The 16,071-nt window shown below is 40.1% G+C and overlaps 1 protein-coding gene across 2 annotated transcripts in view; it reads left to right on the forward strand.

Annotated features, from left to right (window-relative positions):
• Positions 1 to 6,297, forward strand: part of MOSPD2 (motile sperm domain containing 2) — a 39,178-nt gene extending 32,881 nt beyond the window's left edge. Inside the window, exons 14-15 of one of the 2 annotated variants that reach the window (XM_008154922.3) lie at positions 2,434 to 2,536; positions 3,361 to 6,297. In XM_008154922.3, coding sequence (XP_008153144.2) covers positions 2,434 to 2,536; positions 3,361 to 3,498 — 241 coding nt within the window. In that variant the 3' untranslated portion in view covers positions 3,499 to 6,297. The remainder of the gene's footprint in view (positions 1 to 2,433; positions 2,537 to 3,360) is intronic. The other variant, XM_028130281.2, reaches the window with a different exon arrangement.
• Positions 6,298 to 16,071: the final 9,774 nt, after the last annotated feature.

Raw genomic sequence — 16,071 nt, forward strand, 5'->3', positions numbered from 1 at the left:
GGTGCCCAGTTGAATGAGACCTGGAGTTTCTCAAGATGGTTGCTAATAGCAGACACTTGCTTTCCGGCCAGTCACAAGAATCTGGATGTGTCAACACAGAGATATTGTCTGATAACTTCAGTATAATCATGGGTGGGAAGAATGTGATTTAGCAGTCAGTCAAGGTCCCTGTGATTAGGGACTGAATGGCCACTGATCTTTTTTAACTCTTCTCTAAATTTGATAGATATCTTCTAAAAGTAGAGGGAAAGAGAGCCTTATAATTTCATCTTGATAAGGAACTCCTTAAGGCTAGGGACTTTGCCATACTCTTTCCTGTCCTTTCAATTTGGTCTTTGCATAGATACCAATAAGACATTGTTTAGGATGAGAGCGGTCTAAAATTTTTTCAAACATGGAAGGTTTTACATTTCAAAGGATCTATCACCTGGCCACTGATCAGTAGGATCTTATATTAATCTCAATAGCGACTCAAACCAATAAGCCTTTGTATGGTTTAACCATGGATGCAAGAGGTATCCCAAAAGAGGGTTCAAAAAATGCGGTCCTCACAAGATCAAAAAGTTCACTCGCAGAGTTAGCTCTATTAAGAAAGCAAAAATCTTCATTGTCTCAGGCAGTAAAATAGTATAGGACAAGCATGTCTCTGTTTTCCAACAAGCAATGTGAGGTGCCCCCAATCACAGACCCGCTAATCTCTGACACCAGGCAGGTGCTACTGGAATGGGACTTTTCCAGCACTTACGAGACAATGAAGGTTGAGACAACAAATGTTCCTTAGAGACCAGGGCCCCGTATGATAAACTCCCATGGGAGCTGGCGCAGTCCCACAGAGAATGCCGCTTATTACTTTGTGTCTCTGATCCCCAAGCCTATTCAGCTGGTCACCAGATGCATGCATCTCTCCAGAGAGAATATCCCTAACTGGTCAGAAAGCCAAGCTCTCGAGACATAGAACAAGACAAAAGGAAAACTTCATTGGGCATATGGTTCTTCTCCTTATGACAAATGACACAAAAGAAAACAGTGACTTACTCTGGGAAGGAAAAGGATCAATAGAAAATAAGAGTACTGCCCTGGCCAGTATGGGTCAGTGGTTAGAGTGTGGGCCCATGCACCAAAGGGTCAAGGGTTCAATTCCCGGTCAAGGGCACCTGGGTTGTGAATTTGCTCCCTGCCCCCAGTTGGGGTGCGTGTGGGAGGCAACCAATGGATCTCTCTCTCTCTCTCCTCCCTCCTCCTCTCCCCCCTCCCTTTCACTCACTCTGAAAACAATGGAAAAAAACATATTCAGGTGAGGATTAACAACAACAACAAAAAAGAAAAGAGTATGCAGCAAAAATCTCTACCAAAACCACTATACCAATACCGAAGGAACTAATTCACACAAATATTTCTCCTTCTAATCTAAATTTGGAAAGGAGAGGACAAGGACTTTCCCCTCTCAGTCTGGCACTAGGGTGAGATCCAGGAAAACTGACTTTTTAAAAGAATTCTTACCTTTGCCAGCTTCTGCCAGTTTTCCAGGATCCAACCTGCAGGCTCCCAAATGAGTATGGTGTCTCAGCAGGTCCCATAGTAGGTCACCGTACTGTAGGGAAGGAAAAATAATTTTGCTTTACCTTTCTAGGTTCTTGGCTGAGAGCCCCCACCCCACAATGGAAGACAGACAACAGGAGAAAAACAGAAGTTTAATATATGTATACTGGAGGCCCGATGCACGAAATCCGTGCAAGGGGCTCGGCCCCGCTGCTGTAGCAACTGCCTCTGCCTCGGCCCCACCCGCTCTGCCTCGGCCCCTGCCGCTGTGGCTTCGTCGGGAAGGTTGTCCGGAAGGACATATGGTCTAATTAGCATATTACGCTTTTATTATTATAGATTCTTCTGTGTGCATGGGAGAGATCCAGAAAACAATAAAACTCCCCCAACTGGCCCAGGCCACCACCTTAAACACCATCTACAATTAAGATGATGTTGGGGTAAAGGATCCAGTTATGGGAAGTTATCAGGAAAAGCACAGGAAACAAGGATAAGACTGTTATGTAGATTTAGGTCAGTGCCTTCTCCATTGATGAGAGTCTACAGATTTAGTCTTCTTCCTGGTACAGTGAGGGAGACACCCTTACAAATGGAGATTCCCTTGTAAATGTAACTCTTTCTTACAAAGGGGTAACTTCTTTCTTTTCAGAGCTTTTCCGGTGTCTGCTGTTTTTTTGGTATTTTTTTTTTACTGAGTTCAAGATAATATTTGTGCCAAATTCTGTCCCCTTCAAAGATAAATACACTGTTACCTTAGGTAAATCTGGGTAGAGGAATGAGTATTTTTACCTGTGTTACATATACTTCTGTGGGTTTTTAAAAATTTTATATTTTACTTTTCATTTTTAAAAATTAAAAATTTTAAGAAGTTATGTTTCCTTTGGATTTTCATAGGTTAAGATGCCATATTGTGGAGAGCAGTAAACCAACCAGTCTTACATTAAAAGACGGTGCTTTTAACATGTCAGATAAAACCAGTGAAGATATGTGTCTACAAGTAAGTGCTCATTCTTCCTAACTAAAAGGATGTTGTTAATGCTGACTAACATTAGAAATCCATTTTTTCCCACTCATATAAGGAAAACCTTTGGCATAGACACAACAGAAATGCTTTCTTCTTTGTAAAGAGTAACGAAATCACAAATGGTAAGCTGCGAGTTACTTTTGGAGATCTACTAACTTTTTTAAAGCTCTGGCCATTTTATTATTTTTTTCAAAGATTTTTTATTGATTTTTAGAGAGGGAAAGAGAGAAACATTGATGACACAGAAACATCAGTCGGCTACCTCCTGCATGCCCTCTACTGGAGATCGAGCCCGCAACCCGGGCATGTGCCCTGACCCGGAATCTAAGCAGCAGCCCATTAGTGCATGGGATGACATCCAACCAATGGAGCCATACAAGCCAGGGCAAAGCTCTGGCCATTTTAATTTGAACTGGGAACGTATTGCAAAGCACATGGTGCTTTGGGATGTAATCCAAGAATTCTGTCTCACAGAAGAGGTACCATGTAGTGCATTACTGGTAAATTAAAAAAAGGATGGAGTACCCTTTCTGAGTAGCTGCTTCTGCTACTTCCAGGGAGTGATTACTTTGCTCCTTTCTCAACTAGAAATTAGACCTTTTCAAAACAGGAGTAAGCCAATGCACATCTGTTCACCAAATGTCTCTAATTCCTCATTGCATTTCCAGCTCCCAGCCTTTCAGAATAAATGGACCCATCCTGTAAATGTGTGGATGTCTAATATTCCTGTTTGTCATTCACGTGATTGATGTACAGTTTTATTAATACACATCTTTCATCCTTTTTTCCCTGTTTAGCTCAATCGTTTACTAGAAAGCAATAGAAAGCTTGAAGACCAAGTTCAGCGTTGTATCTGGTTCCAGCAGCTGCTGCTTTCCTTAACAGTGCTCTTGCTTGCTTTTGTCATCTCTTTCTTCTATTTGTTGTACAGCTAAAGAAGTGGTGCTTGGTAGGCAACATGACTCTTTCGTCCATTAGTTGGAAAAAGTAAAACCCAGAACTTCTCCACCATGCTACTAACAGTGTCACACATCTGTGCTTCCTAAAAGGAAATGTGCAACCTTAAAGGGGAACAGATACACATCTTGAAAACAAACTGTTAGAATAAAGAAACACTTAAGAAATTGATGAGAGTATAGCTGGTTAGTAAAATAAGTAAAAGCATATTTGTTGTGTAAATGAATAGTTTAGATATAACTTATTTTTTTCTTTTGATTTGAATACTTTTAAAGCTTAAGTTTTATCTGGTGTATATGTTAGCAGAACTGAAAATTATAACATGCTTTGTTGCAGCCAAAAGAATGTAATCTGATTTTTTTATGACATGATTATTATAGCTGAGCCAACTTATTAGCTTTTCTATACTGTATATATAGAACATGTATATTGGAACAAAACATACAGAGTAATTTCTGTAATCATGACTTTGTAATTTTGAGAGTTACTTCTGAAGATGCTAGTCAATATTCTTTTGGAATGTAAAACTACTTAATGCCTAGCCACCTTTTGCCTTTCTTTTCTATCTTCCTTAACAGCCTGCATTTTATTAGTCTCAGAATTTTTTCTTTTCTTTTTATTAAATATATATTTTTATTGATTTCAGAGAGGGAGAGAGAGATAGAAATGAAGAGAGAGAATCATTGATCGGCTGCCTCCTGCACACCCCCTCACTGGGGATCGAGCCCGCAATCTGTGCATGTGCCCTTGACCAGAATCAAACCTGGGACCCTTCAGTCCGCAGGCTGACGCTCTTATCTACAGACCCAAACCAGCTAGGGCAAGACTTTTTCTTAAACATGTTTTTTGCCAATTGTAGAGAGAGAGGAAGGGAGAGGTAGAGAGAGAACATCGATGTGAGAGATAAACATCAATTGGCTGCCTCCTACACGTCCCCTACTGGGGAAGGAGCCCATAACCCAGGCATGTGCCATGACCAGGAATCAAACTAACAATCTCTTGGTGCATGGGACGATGCCCAACCAACTGAGCCACACAGGCCAGGGCTGGGATTTTTTTTTCTGAACACTCTTCTTTAGATAGAATTTCGAAAACTAAGTTTGGTTAGATTTTCTTTTAATTCTATTGGTGATGTCCAGAGGGAAGATCTCTTCAGTTCCACTTTCCAGTCTTTTTTTATGCCATTTTCATGTTGCTCATTGTGGCTGTACCCTCACCCATTTGCTTCATTTGTTATAAAATCCTGGTCATCTATTGCGCCACCTTCACCCTCTTTCCTTAAAGGAGTTAGATAAAAAATTTTGCAGAGTTAGTTTTTGAGATACATAGCAGTAGAATTCGTTTACATTTCAGTTCCTTGCTCAAGTCAGCTATGAAAAGGGAACTTGACAAAAGACTGGAGTTATCTATAAGCATGAAAAAAAAAGCAAAACTCAAGTGTCAGCTCTTCACTTAAGATTATAAAACAACTTGTGATGAGCTGTAAAACCTTCAGACCAGGGCTAAGTTACTTGCCTGATGCTCTGCCTTGTCACAGTAATACCCAGGCGGTTCTTAAATTCCTAAAAAGAAGCACCTTGCTATTAAATTAGTTTGTCCTCATTAATATCACCAGTTTCCGTCCATGTTGGTTCACAAGTAAATCTACTTTATATGAAAGAAAAAATAGCCTGCCTGTAAAATAAATTGTGAATCTTAATTGAGCCATGTTTGGAGATTTTTTTTATTGTGAAGTGTAGTGTTGATAGTTTTCATCTGGAGAAGCTGATGATTCCAAGACTGAGTTATGAAGAGCCATATAAGAGAGTCCTTCAAAGGACACTGGTCTGATACTCTGTCTTAATTTGGGTTTTTCTGTTTCAGTTTGCCAACTCCAGACGTGAAAATGACTGCAGTCCACCCTAAGTACTATCCATAGTATCCCCCTGTGTTTGTGCACAGCGGTTTTCCCTTATATGTTAGATTTCTGACTTTAATATAATCAAATACCAAAATATATGTTTTTTGTTCCTCAGCAAATAAATGAGGAAATAATTAGTCAAAATTGGAAATGTACTATCCTAACAATGTCCCTTTAATTTTTCATATAAAAATTACATTGATTCACTAAAATGTTCTTCCTTAATATCTGGTCAGTTGAATTTAATAACATATCTTATTAACATTTGTGTGTCTGTTAAATGTGACTAGCAAAATTACTGAAAAGTTACTGTAAAATCAAAGGCATTAAACTTGTGTACTTGTCTTGATTAATCACTGTTTTACATGTGATTTTATTCTGTCTTATTTGATTTTATTTAATCACATTTGTATGATTATTTTTGGTACTCTATAATTATTTTATTTTGAATCACATCATTACTTTTTCATGACCAAATTATCAAGAACCAACGTATATGTAGATTTAGATTGTTTTCACTTGATGGAAATGAATAGATTTTTGCATGAAAACATTGAGATATCATTAGTTTGATCTGCAAGTTGCCTAAAAATGCAATTGCTGGTAAACCTAGCCTCAAATTTCATAATGATAGCATTACTTTTTATATATTGCCACTAATTTTGACTGGATTTAATAGCACTTTATTGTACAATTGCAAAAAAATATATTCCTAGAATTGTTGCCAGTGTAATTTCTCTAATGTTCTGGTGCTTTTCATATATTTTCAGTATTTTATTACTATATTGGTATTTTCTTTGTATAAATTGATCAAAAGAACATGTTTTCTATTTTAATATGTTTTAGAAAAATAACTACATTTATGAAATAAATATCATCAGGAAAAAAATCTCTGGTCTCTAATTGATACAGCATCTTAAAAACCAATGTTCCGGCTCACTCTGATCTTTTAAAGATCACATTAATTTCTTTTACACTTGCTTTGCATTTTCATAAGGACATCCCTGCAAGCTTCCAAAGATGCACTTGTTTCATCAGGTGACCTGTCCTAACTGTGTTCCTTTTCCTGGCCCCGTGTCAGGGTCTGGCTTCTCTTCACTGGAGCTCTCTTTTCCTCAGACTTAGCATTGGAGTCACTGTCACAGCAGGGGGCTCCATGGTGAAACCTATCACCAGAGCTACTCCATTCCCCCCTCCCCCGCATACCTTCCTGTCTGGCTACTGAGCACATACATGGAAGGCAGTCCTTGTGAGGAGGTCCTAGTGCAATGGGCATGGTTGAGGGTTGGTATGATCCCCTTTCCACTAGAACACACAACCTCCTGGTGGCAGCTACTGCTCCATTGAAGTAAAATGAATAAGACAGGTCTATCTTCTAAACAGAAAAAGAGGTAGAGATACAAACCCATCGGAGAAAATAAAAATTGAGTTACAAAGAAAAGGGTAACCTAACAAGAAGTGCCACACCTACTGTGGTGGGCATGGTCTCCTTTCCTAAAGGACATAATTTCTAGGAAACAAGAGTTTCTGTGGGGAGAGCTCCAGCTAGGAATACCCGGTTACTTTACAACAATCTTCAGCTCTTTCTCAGATTTTCACCGGCAACTCAAAGTATCCTGATGCAGAACAACATGGGACCCCAGAGGCAGATAGAGATGGATATAGTAACCCATAGCTTAGTGAATCCAAACTTTAATGTTGACAACAGATAAAGAATTTGATTTGTATTTTGGGGGGGATGTAATGTTCTAAGATTGAGAGTTAGACTAAGTGAGGTTGCTCACATAGGGCCAAAATCAGAACTGAAATCTGGTCTTCGTCTTAGACCAGTGATGGCGAACTTATGACACGTGTGTCAGCACTGACACGCGTAGCCATTTCTGATGACACGCAGCCGCTGAGGCGGCCGCATGCCGAGGATGAAACATTTGCTGCTCCTGAGGATGAAACATTTGTGAAATAATGTTTTTTCCTCAAAGTGACACACTACCCAAGTTATGCTCAGTTTTTTGGCGAAGTTTGACACACCAAGCTGAAAAGGTTGCCCATCACTGTCTTAGACAAACCTCTTTAGGAAGGCTCCTTCCTCACCATATCTCCACTTCTATCTCGCTCCCTGTTTTTTCTTCCATTCTAATGTCTATTTCCATCACTCTAACAAAATAGTACTTGCTAAAGTCCAGCAATTACCCCCTTGTCACTTCATCAATGGACATGCTTCAGCCTGAATTTGAAGTGAGCTCTGACAGCAGCATTCGGCTACCAACCGCTAGATTTCTGAGACAATGAACTGTTTTTCTTCTCCCATCAACACTCCTTAGTGTCCTTTACTGGCTCATCTTCCTCCACCAAATCTTTAAGATGTTAAAGTTAGAACTGGGATCTCCTCCAAACCCAGGGCTACACTTAGCATCAGTAAGCCATTATTATGATCTCTGAACACATAATAATCTGGCCACTAAGTGTGTGTGTGTGTGTGTGTGTGTGTGTGTGTGTGTGTTACACACACACTAGAGGCCCAGTGCAAGAAATTGGTGCACGGGGGGGGGGGGGGGTCCCTCAGCACAGCCTGCACCCTCTCCAATCTTGGATATCCCTCTCACAATCCAGGACTGCTGGCTCCCAACCGCTCACCTGCCTGCCTGCCTGATCACCCCCTAACCACTTCTGCCTGCCAGCCTGATCAGCCCCTAACCACTCCCCTGCCAGCCTAATCAATGCCTAACTACTCCCCTGCTGGCCCAATTGCCCCCAACTGCTCTCCCCTGCTGGCCTGGTAACCTCTAACTGCCCTCCCCTACCAGCCTGGTTGCCCCTAACTGTCCTCCCCTGCAGGCCTGGTTGCCCCCAACTGCCCTCCCCTGTAGGCCTGGTCACCCCTAACTGCCCTCCCCTACAGGCCTGGTCACCCCTAACTGCCCTCTCCTGCCACCCTGGTTGCCCCCAACTGCCCTCCCCTGCAGGCCTGGTCCCCCCCTCACCTGCCCTCCCCTGATGGCTCGGTCATCCCTAACTGCCCTCCCCTGCTGACCTAGTCACCACTAACTGCTCTCCCTCCTGGCCTGGTTCCCTCCAACTGCCCTCCCCTGCAGGCCTGGCCCCCCCCAACGGCCCTCCCCTGCAGGCCTGGGTCCCCCCCCAACTATCCTCCCCTGCAGGCTTGGTCCCCCCTAACTGCCCTCCCCTGAAGGCCTGGTCACCCCTAGCTGCCCTCCCCTGCAGGCCTGGTCCCCCCCAACTGTCCTCCCCTGCAGGCCTGGTCACCCCCAACTGCCCTCCTCTGCTGGCCTGGTCACCCCTAACTGCCCTCCCCTGCTGGTCTGATTGCCCACAACTGCCCTCCCCTGCCGGCCATCTTGTGGCAGCCATATTGTGTCCACATGGGGGCAGCCATCTTTGACCACATGGGGGCAGCCATCTTGTGTGTTGGAGTGACAGTCAATTTGCATATTACTCTTTTATTAGATAGGATTAGAGGCCTGGTGTATGAATTCGTGCATGGGTGGGGTCCGGCCAGCCTGGCCAGGAGGAGGGGACATGGGTGGTTGGCCAGTCTGCCTGCTGGTCGAACTCCTGGTCGAGGGGGCAATTTGCATATTAGCTTTTTATTATATAGGATATACACTGAGTGGCCAGATTATTATGCGTTCAGAGTTCATAATAATCTGGCCACTCATATATATCTACCATCAACTCTGCAGTTCCAGGTATTCATCACAAAATACCAAAATCTACTCATGATCTTCCCCTGAACCTAGTCTTCCAGTCCCCATCTCAATGGATGGCACCACCCCCATCCATTTATAACAGCTACAAACCTGACCTTTATCCTTGACCCCATAGGACCTCTCCCCTCTATAATTCTCTCCCTTTCCTCTGCCAGCCCCCCCACGCCCCCCCCCCCACACACACACACATACTTCTTTGATCTACAGTATCCCTCACCTGGACTTCTGCAACAACCACAGGAAGTGTCTGTGATGTCCCCTTAGACTCTTCAGTCCTATCTTCATATTGCATTCAAGGATATTCAGAACCCATTGAAATTGCACATCCTCTCATGTCACTCCCCAGATTAAAGCCATGAAGTGGCTTCCATGGATCTTAGCCCATGATTAAATTTCCTAACTGGGCCTACAAATTCCTGAGTGATCTGGCCCTTCCCACCATTTCCTGCCTCATTAATTCCCCCTCTCTCCCTCTATGGTCTGGTTATGTCTCTGCCTAGAATTCTCCAACTCAACCACCCACCTTCACCTCTTCACACTGGTTCTCAGGTCAACATTTGCTCAGAAAAGGTCCCTCTCTTCCCACTCTCACCACTTTTATTCCACATTGTATTGGAAGCCCTAGTCAGAGAAATTAGGCAAAAAATAAAAATAAAAGGCATCCAAATTGTAAAAGAAGAAGTAAAACTGTCACAATTTGCAAATAACATGGTATTAGATAGAGAAACCATAAAGACTCTTCCAAAGAACAATTTTATATCTAATCAATGAATTCAGTAAAGTTGCAAGACACAAAATCAATGTAATATTTTGTGTTTCTATACATTAATAATGAACTATCAGAAAAATAAATTAAGAAAATTCCATTTATCATTGCATCAAAGAGAATAAAGTACCTAGGAATAAACTTAACTAAGGAGGTGAAATACCTGTACACCAAAAATTGTGACATTAATAAAAGAAACGGAAGAAGACACAAATAGAAATTTTGCTCTTTGATTGGAAGAATTAATATTGTTTAAATGTCCATACTATCCAAAACAATCTATAGATTCAATGCAATTCCTATCAAATTTCAAATGGCACTTTTTCACAGAAATAGAAAAAAAATTAAATTTGTATGGAACTATAAAAGATCCTGAATAGCCAAAGCAAACTTGAGAAAGAAGAACAAAGCTGATGGCATTATGCCCCCTGATTTTAAACTATATTACAAAGCTACAGTAATCAAAACAGTATGTTACTGGCATAAAAACAGACATTAGACAAATGGAACAGAAAAAAGAACCTAGAAATAAATCCATGCATATATCATCAATTAATTTATAACAAAAGAGATAAGAATATACAATGGAGAAAGAACAGTCTCTTCAATAAATGGTGTTAGGAAAACTAGACAGCCACATGCAAAAAGAATGAAACTAGATCACTGCCTCATACCACACACAAAAACTAACTCAAAATTAATTGGCTGAAATTTAAGACCTGAAAACATAAAACTCCTACAAGAAAACAAAGGCAGGAGTTCCCTGACATCTGTCTTGGCAATGATTATTTTTATTTGATTCCAAAAATAAAGGCAACAAAAGTAGAAAGAAACAAGTGAGACTATGTCAAACTAAAAATCTTCTGCACAGCAAACCATCAATAAAATGAAAAGGAAACCTATGGAATGAGAGAAAATATTTGCAAATCATATCTGATAAGGTGCTAGTATCCAAGATACATGAAGAACTCATAAAAGTAAATAACAAAAAACAACAACAAAACAATTTTTAAAAGGGCAAAAGATCTGAATAGACAGTTTTCTATACAAGTGACCAACAGGTACATGTAAAGATACTCAATATCACTAATCATTAGGGAAATACAAATCTAAGTCACAATGAGATATCACCTTATACCTGTTACAATGCGATTATCAAAAAGGCATGAGACAACAAGTGTTGGCAAGAATTTAACTGACATAGGTATATGCACCCTCCCTGTTCATTACAGCATAATTTACCATAGGCAAGATACGGCAACAACCTAAGTGTCCACCAATGGATGAATGGATAAGGAAAATGTGATATTTATATGTACTTTCTGTGGATTTGCATTTCCATGTCATATTTTACCCCCTACAGCTAGTTTATATTTTAGTCATGACCAGATTGCATATGTCTGACTCCCCCTTTCTTCTCATCTCTATTTGGAGCAATATTTGTCTGTTATCTTTCTGTGGATCTGTTAAATATGTGAAACACTTTTGCAATTCACTGAGATGAAAGCTCACTATGAGAGCCAGCCTTATTGCTCTGCTCTGCAGGATTTCAGCCAACCCACACACAACTTTGAGCCTGGGCCTGAGCTCCACAGGCAGTTACCACCTCCAGGAAACACACCCATCTTTGTTGGCTTTTCTTCACAAAGGGCAGTATGAGTATCCTAACGTAGGGGACCTTATTGCATGTAAGTATGTGTAAAGTTAATGGCATTTTTAAAGTATTGACAGACTTGGATATAACTACATATAATCGTTTCATCTCACCCTGTCTCTCTGTGTATTAATGGCATTTCCTTTTTGAGTCTTATTTTCCATCTTGATGTTTCCCTGAAGGCAGAAATTCTGCTGAGAACTTCACTTCATGCCAGTGGGCAGATGTTCCTCTACTTACAATGGTATTATGCCCCAATGAACCAATTGTTAGTTGAAAATATCTTAATTCAAAAATGCATTTAAGCCCTAGTCGGTTTGGCTCAGTGAATAGAGTGTTGGCCTGTGGACTGAAGGGTCCCGGGTTCGATTCTGATCAAGGGCACATGCAGGCTTGATCCCCAGTGAGGGGCATGCAGGAGGCAGCTGATCAATGATTCTCTCTCATCATTGATGTTTCTATCTCTCTCCCTCTCCTTTCCTCTCTGAAATAAATAAAAATATATTTTTAATGCATTTACTACACCTAATAGAATACATTCTAATTTTCCCAGGTTGAGATATAATTAACAGATAACATTGTGTAAGTTTAAGGTATACAATGTGATGGCTTGGCACACATATATATTAAGAAATTGTTATTACAATAAGGTTAGTTAACACATCCATGATATGACACATTAACATTTTTGTTGTTGTAGTTGTTGTGGGGAAGACATTTGAGCTGATTATTTCTGAGAAACAGCAGACACATGAGAACAGAGTGGAAGTTCTCTTTTTGTAATGAACATATACATTTCTAAGGGAAATCTCCATTTGTGTCTCCCTCTCTGTACCAGGAAGGAAGGAGTGACTCTAGATCTCCAGAAACTCTTATCAGTGGAGAAAGCATCAATTTAAATCTGCATAGCAACCTTACCTTTGTATTCTGCTTTTCCTGGTCATGTCCCACAACTGACCGCCATCCCAAAAAAAGTCTTTGGTCTTTAGCTGGGGATGGTATTTCCATTTCAGAGAGTTACTCAGTTTTCCTGAGTACAGGAGGGATATCAGCCAAGAACCTAGAAAGGTAGAAGGAAAATGGTTTTTCCTCCTCTACACAACCATAGACAATCTAAGTGTGTGCCCTATGTTGCAATAGAACTTTATTTATAAAAATAAGTGATAGGTCAGATTTAGCTTATAGTCTGTAGTTTCCAACCTATCCTAGAATATTCCACTGCCTCATCAATGATCTGGGGTATAGCCTGGGAGTCTGTATTTACAAAAATCTCCCAGGTGATGCTAGTGTTACTGTGCACTGACAAGGGCTTCATGATTTGACCCCTTCAGTATTTCTACAGCATCATCTTTGCCTCTTCCTCTTCAATTCTCAACTCCAGCCATGTTTTACTTTCAGTTCCCTGGAAGGGTCATGAATAACTGCTGACTGTCTCCCAAGCAGTACCCTCTGCCAGAAACACACTCTCAGCTCCATTGCTTCACCCAGTGGATTGTTATTTATGCCTTGGGTTCTGCTGGGTATCACTTTCTCCAGGAAGGTTTCTGGATGCCACTATCCTCCCTCAGAGGTGAAATTTCTCCCTCACTCATCTTGGGATCCCCAGGGCCCAGCCCAATGCCTGGCACTGTGTGGGTTGTTGAACAAATACATGTTGAATTAATGAATAAAGAAATGAATCAGAGAAATTATGTACTATCTAAGAGTCAAATGTTTTATCTCAGCTGGAGTATTCACAGCCAGCTTTGCCATACATAATAGCTATAAATGATCATGCTTTTCCAAAGGCATTTATTCCTTTTAACAATTCAATAAAAGTGACCAATAAAACCACTAAAGCTGACCTAGATCATGTAATTTAAAGGTGACAAAAATTTGAATATAAAAATTTAATAATCTCTTACTACAGTAGACCCCTGTTAGCTGTGACTTCACTTTCCACATTTTTACTTACTTGTCGACTATGGTCTAAAAATATGAAATTTCCCCCAAACATCAACATTGTCTGCTCTTGACATCCAACCATCAACATGATCATACGTTGTTGATCCAGGACCACCCAAAGCAGATGATCCTCTCCTGACATATAGTCAGGTCAATAATGCCCTAACACTAGGTCACAATGCCTATGCCATTCATCTCACTTCATCTCACATGCATTTTATCATCTCATGTCATCACAAGAAGGAGGGTAAGTATAGTATAATAAGATATTTTGAGAGAGAGAGAGAGAGACCACATTCACATAGCATTTATTATAGCATATTATTATAATTGTTCTATTTCATTATTAGTTATAGTTAATCTCTTACTGTACCTAATCTAGAAATTAAACTTTATCATAGGTACGTATGTATAGGACAAAATAGTATATATAGGGCTCCATATTATCTGCAGTTTCAGGCATCCATTGGGGGTTCCTGGAATATATCCCCCAAGGATAATGGGGGAATAAATGTATGCTGCAAGTATTTCTTGATTTAATGAATTGTTTTCTCTCTTTAACTCTAATGTCATCAAAATTAGTGGTACTGAGGGCTAGGCCAGTCTACTGTTCATTACTGGTTCACTTAAGTACAGAAATGGAGAGTGAGCTTTCGGAAACTTTTTGCCAACTTCACAGAATAATTTTATTTTATTTGAATCTGACAAAAAGAATTGTATTTCACTATAGATAATTTGAGAAGCACTGCTCTAACTCTTCTTTTCTGGGTCAGACCATCTAGTGGTTTTCAATGGGCTGTGATTTTTGCCCCTCTATCAAGGGGAAATCCGTCAATGTCTAGTGACATTTTTGATCCTCAAAATGGCAAAGTCGGGCCAGTTCTATTGGTATCTAGTGAGTAAACACCAGGGATACTGTTCAACATCCCATAGTGCATAGGGAAGCCACTACAACAAATAATCATCCAGCCCCAAATGTCAATAGTGTTGAGATTGCAAAATCCTGATCTAAGGATGTAAACTCATATTCTGAAGCCATTTTAGAACCAAATAATTTTTTCCATTTGTCTCTTTTCAGCTGATGAGTTGCTTCTTCCCATCAGAACCACAAACAGAAAAGTCACATGCTTACACAGATTTCATAACATTTTGCTCTTCTTCCTCGGGTCAAATATTCTTCCCTCTTTCACCTAACACCCTGTTTCCTGCATAGCAAAGCAAAAGGAGAAGCATGATGTGACTATTTTGCTGCAAGAGGGTCTCATGACCCTTTTCCCCTATCATCAGTTTTCTGACAGCTAATTCTTTGGTTTCCTGCATTTAGAACACGTGCTAGCACTAATTTGAAAGCAACGCTGAGATGTTCACATTACAAAACTTCTCTGCTGACCTTTCTGACAACCATCTCGAAGAGACTACATTAAAACGCTTTTCTTATTGGACTTGAAGTTGCTGTTCAGGCTTCTTGAAAAGAACTTTTCAAACACATGACAACAAGTTTGAATAAATTTTGCTAAAGAAAAAATAGGAAATTATATATGTATTGTTGTTGCTTATTTGCATTACTACTAGAAATAATTTCATTTCTATTAGTTTTCATTCCATGACCTGATCCATTTCTTCATTTTGGCAGGGTCAATTACTACTTACAGATAAACAAGCTCAGTGGCAAATAGGCTACTATCTGCATGTGAACAATGAACTTGAACCCAATATATTTCCTCAACATCTTATAAATTAGGTCTTTGCAATCTTTATTGAAGCCATTCTTAAAAATAATGTTCCACCCCACCGTGTGGCTCAGTGGTTGAGTATCTACCTATGAACCAGGAGGTCAGGGTTCTATTCTCAGTCAGGGCACATTCCTTGGTTGTGGGCTCGATCCCCAGTGCAGGAAGCAGCCAATTGATGATTCTCTCTCATCACTGATGTTTCTATTTCCCTCTCTCTCTCCCTTCCTCTCTGATATCAAGAAAAACATATTTTAACATATAAAATAAATAATATCCCTTTTCCTGCTGTGGCCTGGTATTATTTTTATTTTTAAAATGATGATTGTTTTTAATATGTTAATTTTACAAAATAAAAGTTCTGGTTGGTATGGTACAATAAGAGTACTTTTTGAGTGCTCACTATATGCCAGTTACTGCTCTAAACACTAAATATATTATAATTTAATCTTTATGACAAACCTACATAATAGGTACTATCATTGTTCTCTCTTTACAGATGAGGAAACTGAGGCACATCGAGGTGACATGACTTGGCCAAGGTTATAAAAATAGTGAGCAACATGGCTAAGATCCAAGCCCCAGTGTGCGGAGTCCAGATCTTTCCCATCCTTCCTCTCTTGTAAGTTGGGAGTCACATAAACAAATGCAAGTAGAGCAGGAAATAGAAAACTATGGTTTGTGTGCTATCAGGCTGGTCACAAGAAGAGCCATGTGGAAACTAACATAAATAAGTTCTGTATCTTTAGGAACTGTATCTTACTTAGTCTTGTTTCTCCCACAGGTTTGTAGTGTATCACTACCATGCCTCTCACAGAATAAGTGGTCA

The sequence above is a fragment of the Eptesicus fuscus genome, chromosome 1, assembly GCF_027574615.1.
Source record: "Eptesicus fuscus isolate TK198812 chromosome 1, DD_ASM_mEF_20220401, whole genome shotgun sequence".
NCBI lineage: Eukaryota > Metazoa > Chordata > Mammalia > Chiroptera > Vespertilionidae > Eptesicus > Eptesicus fuscus.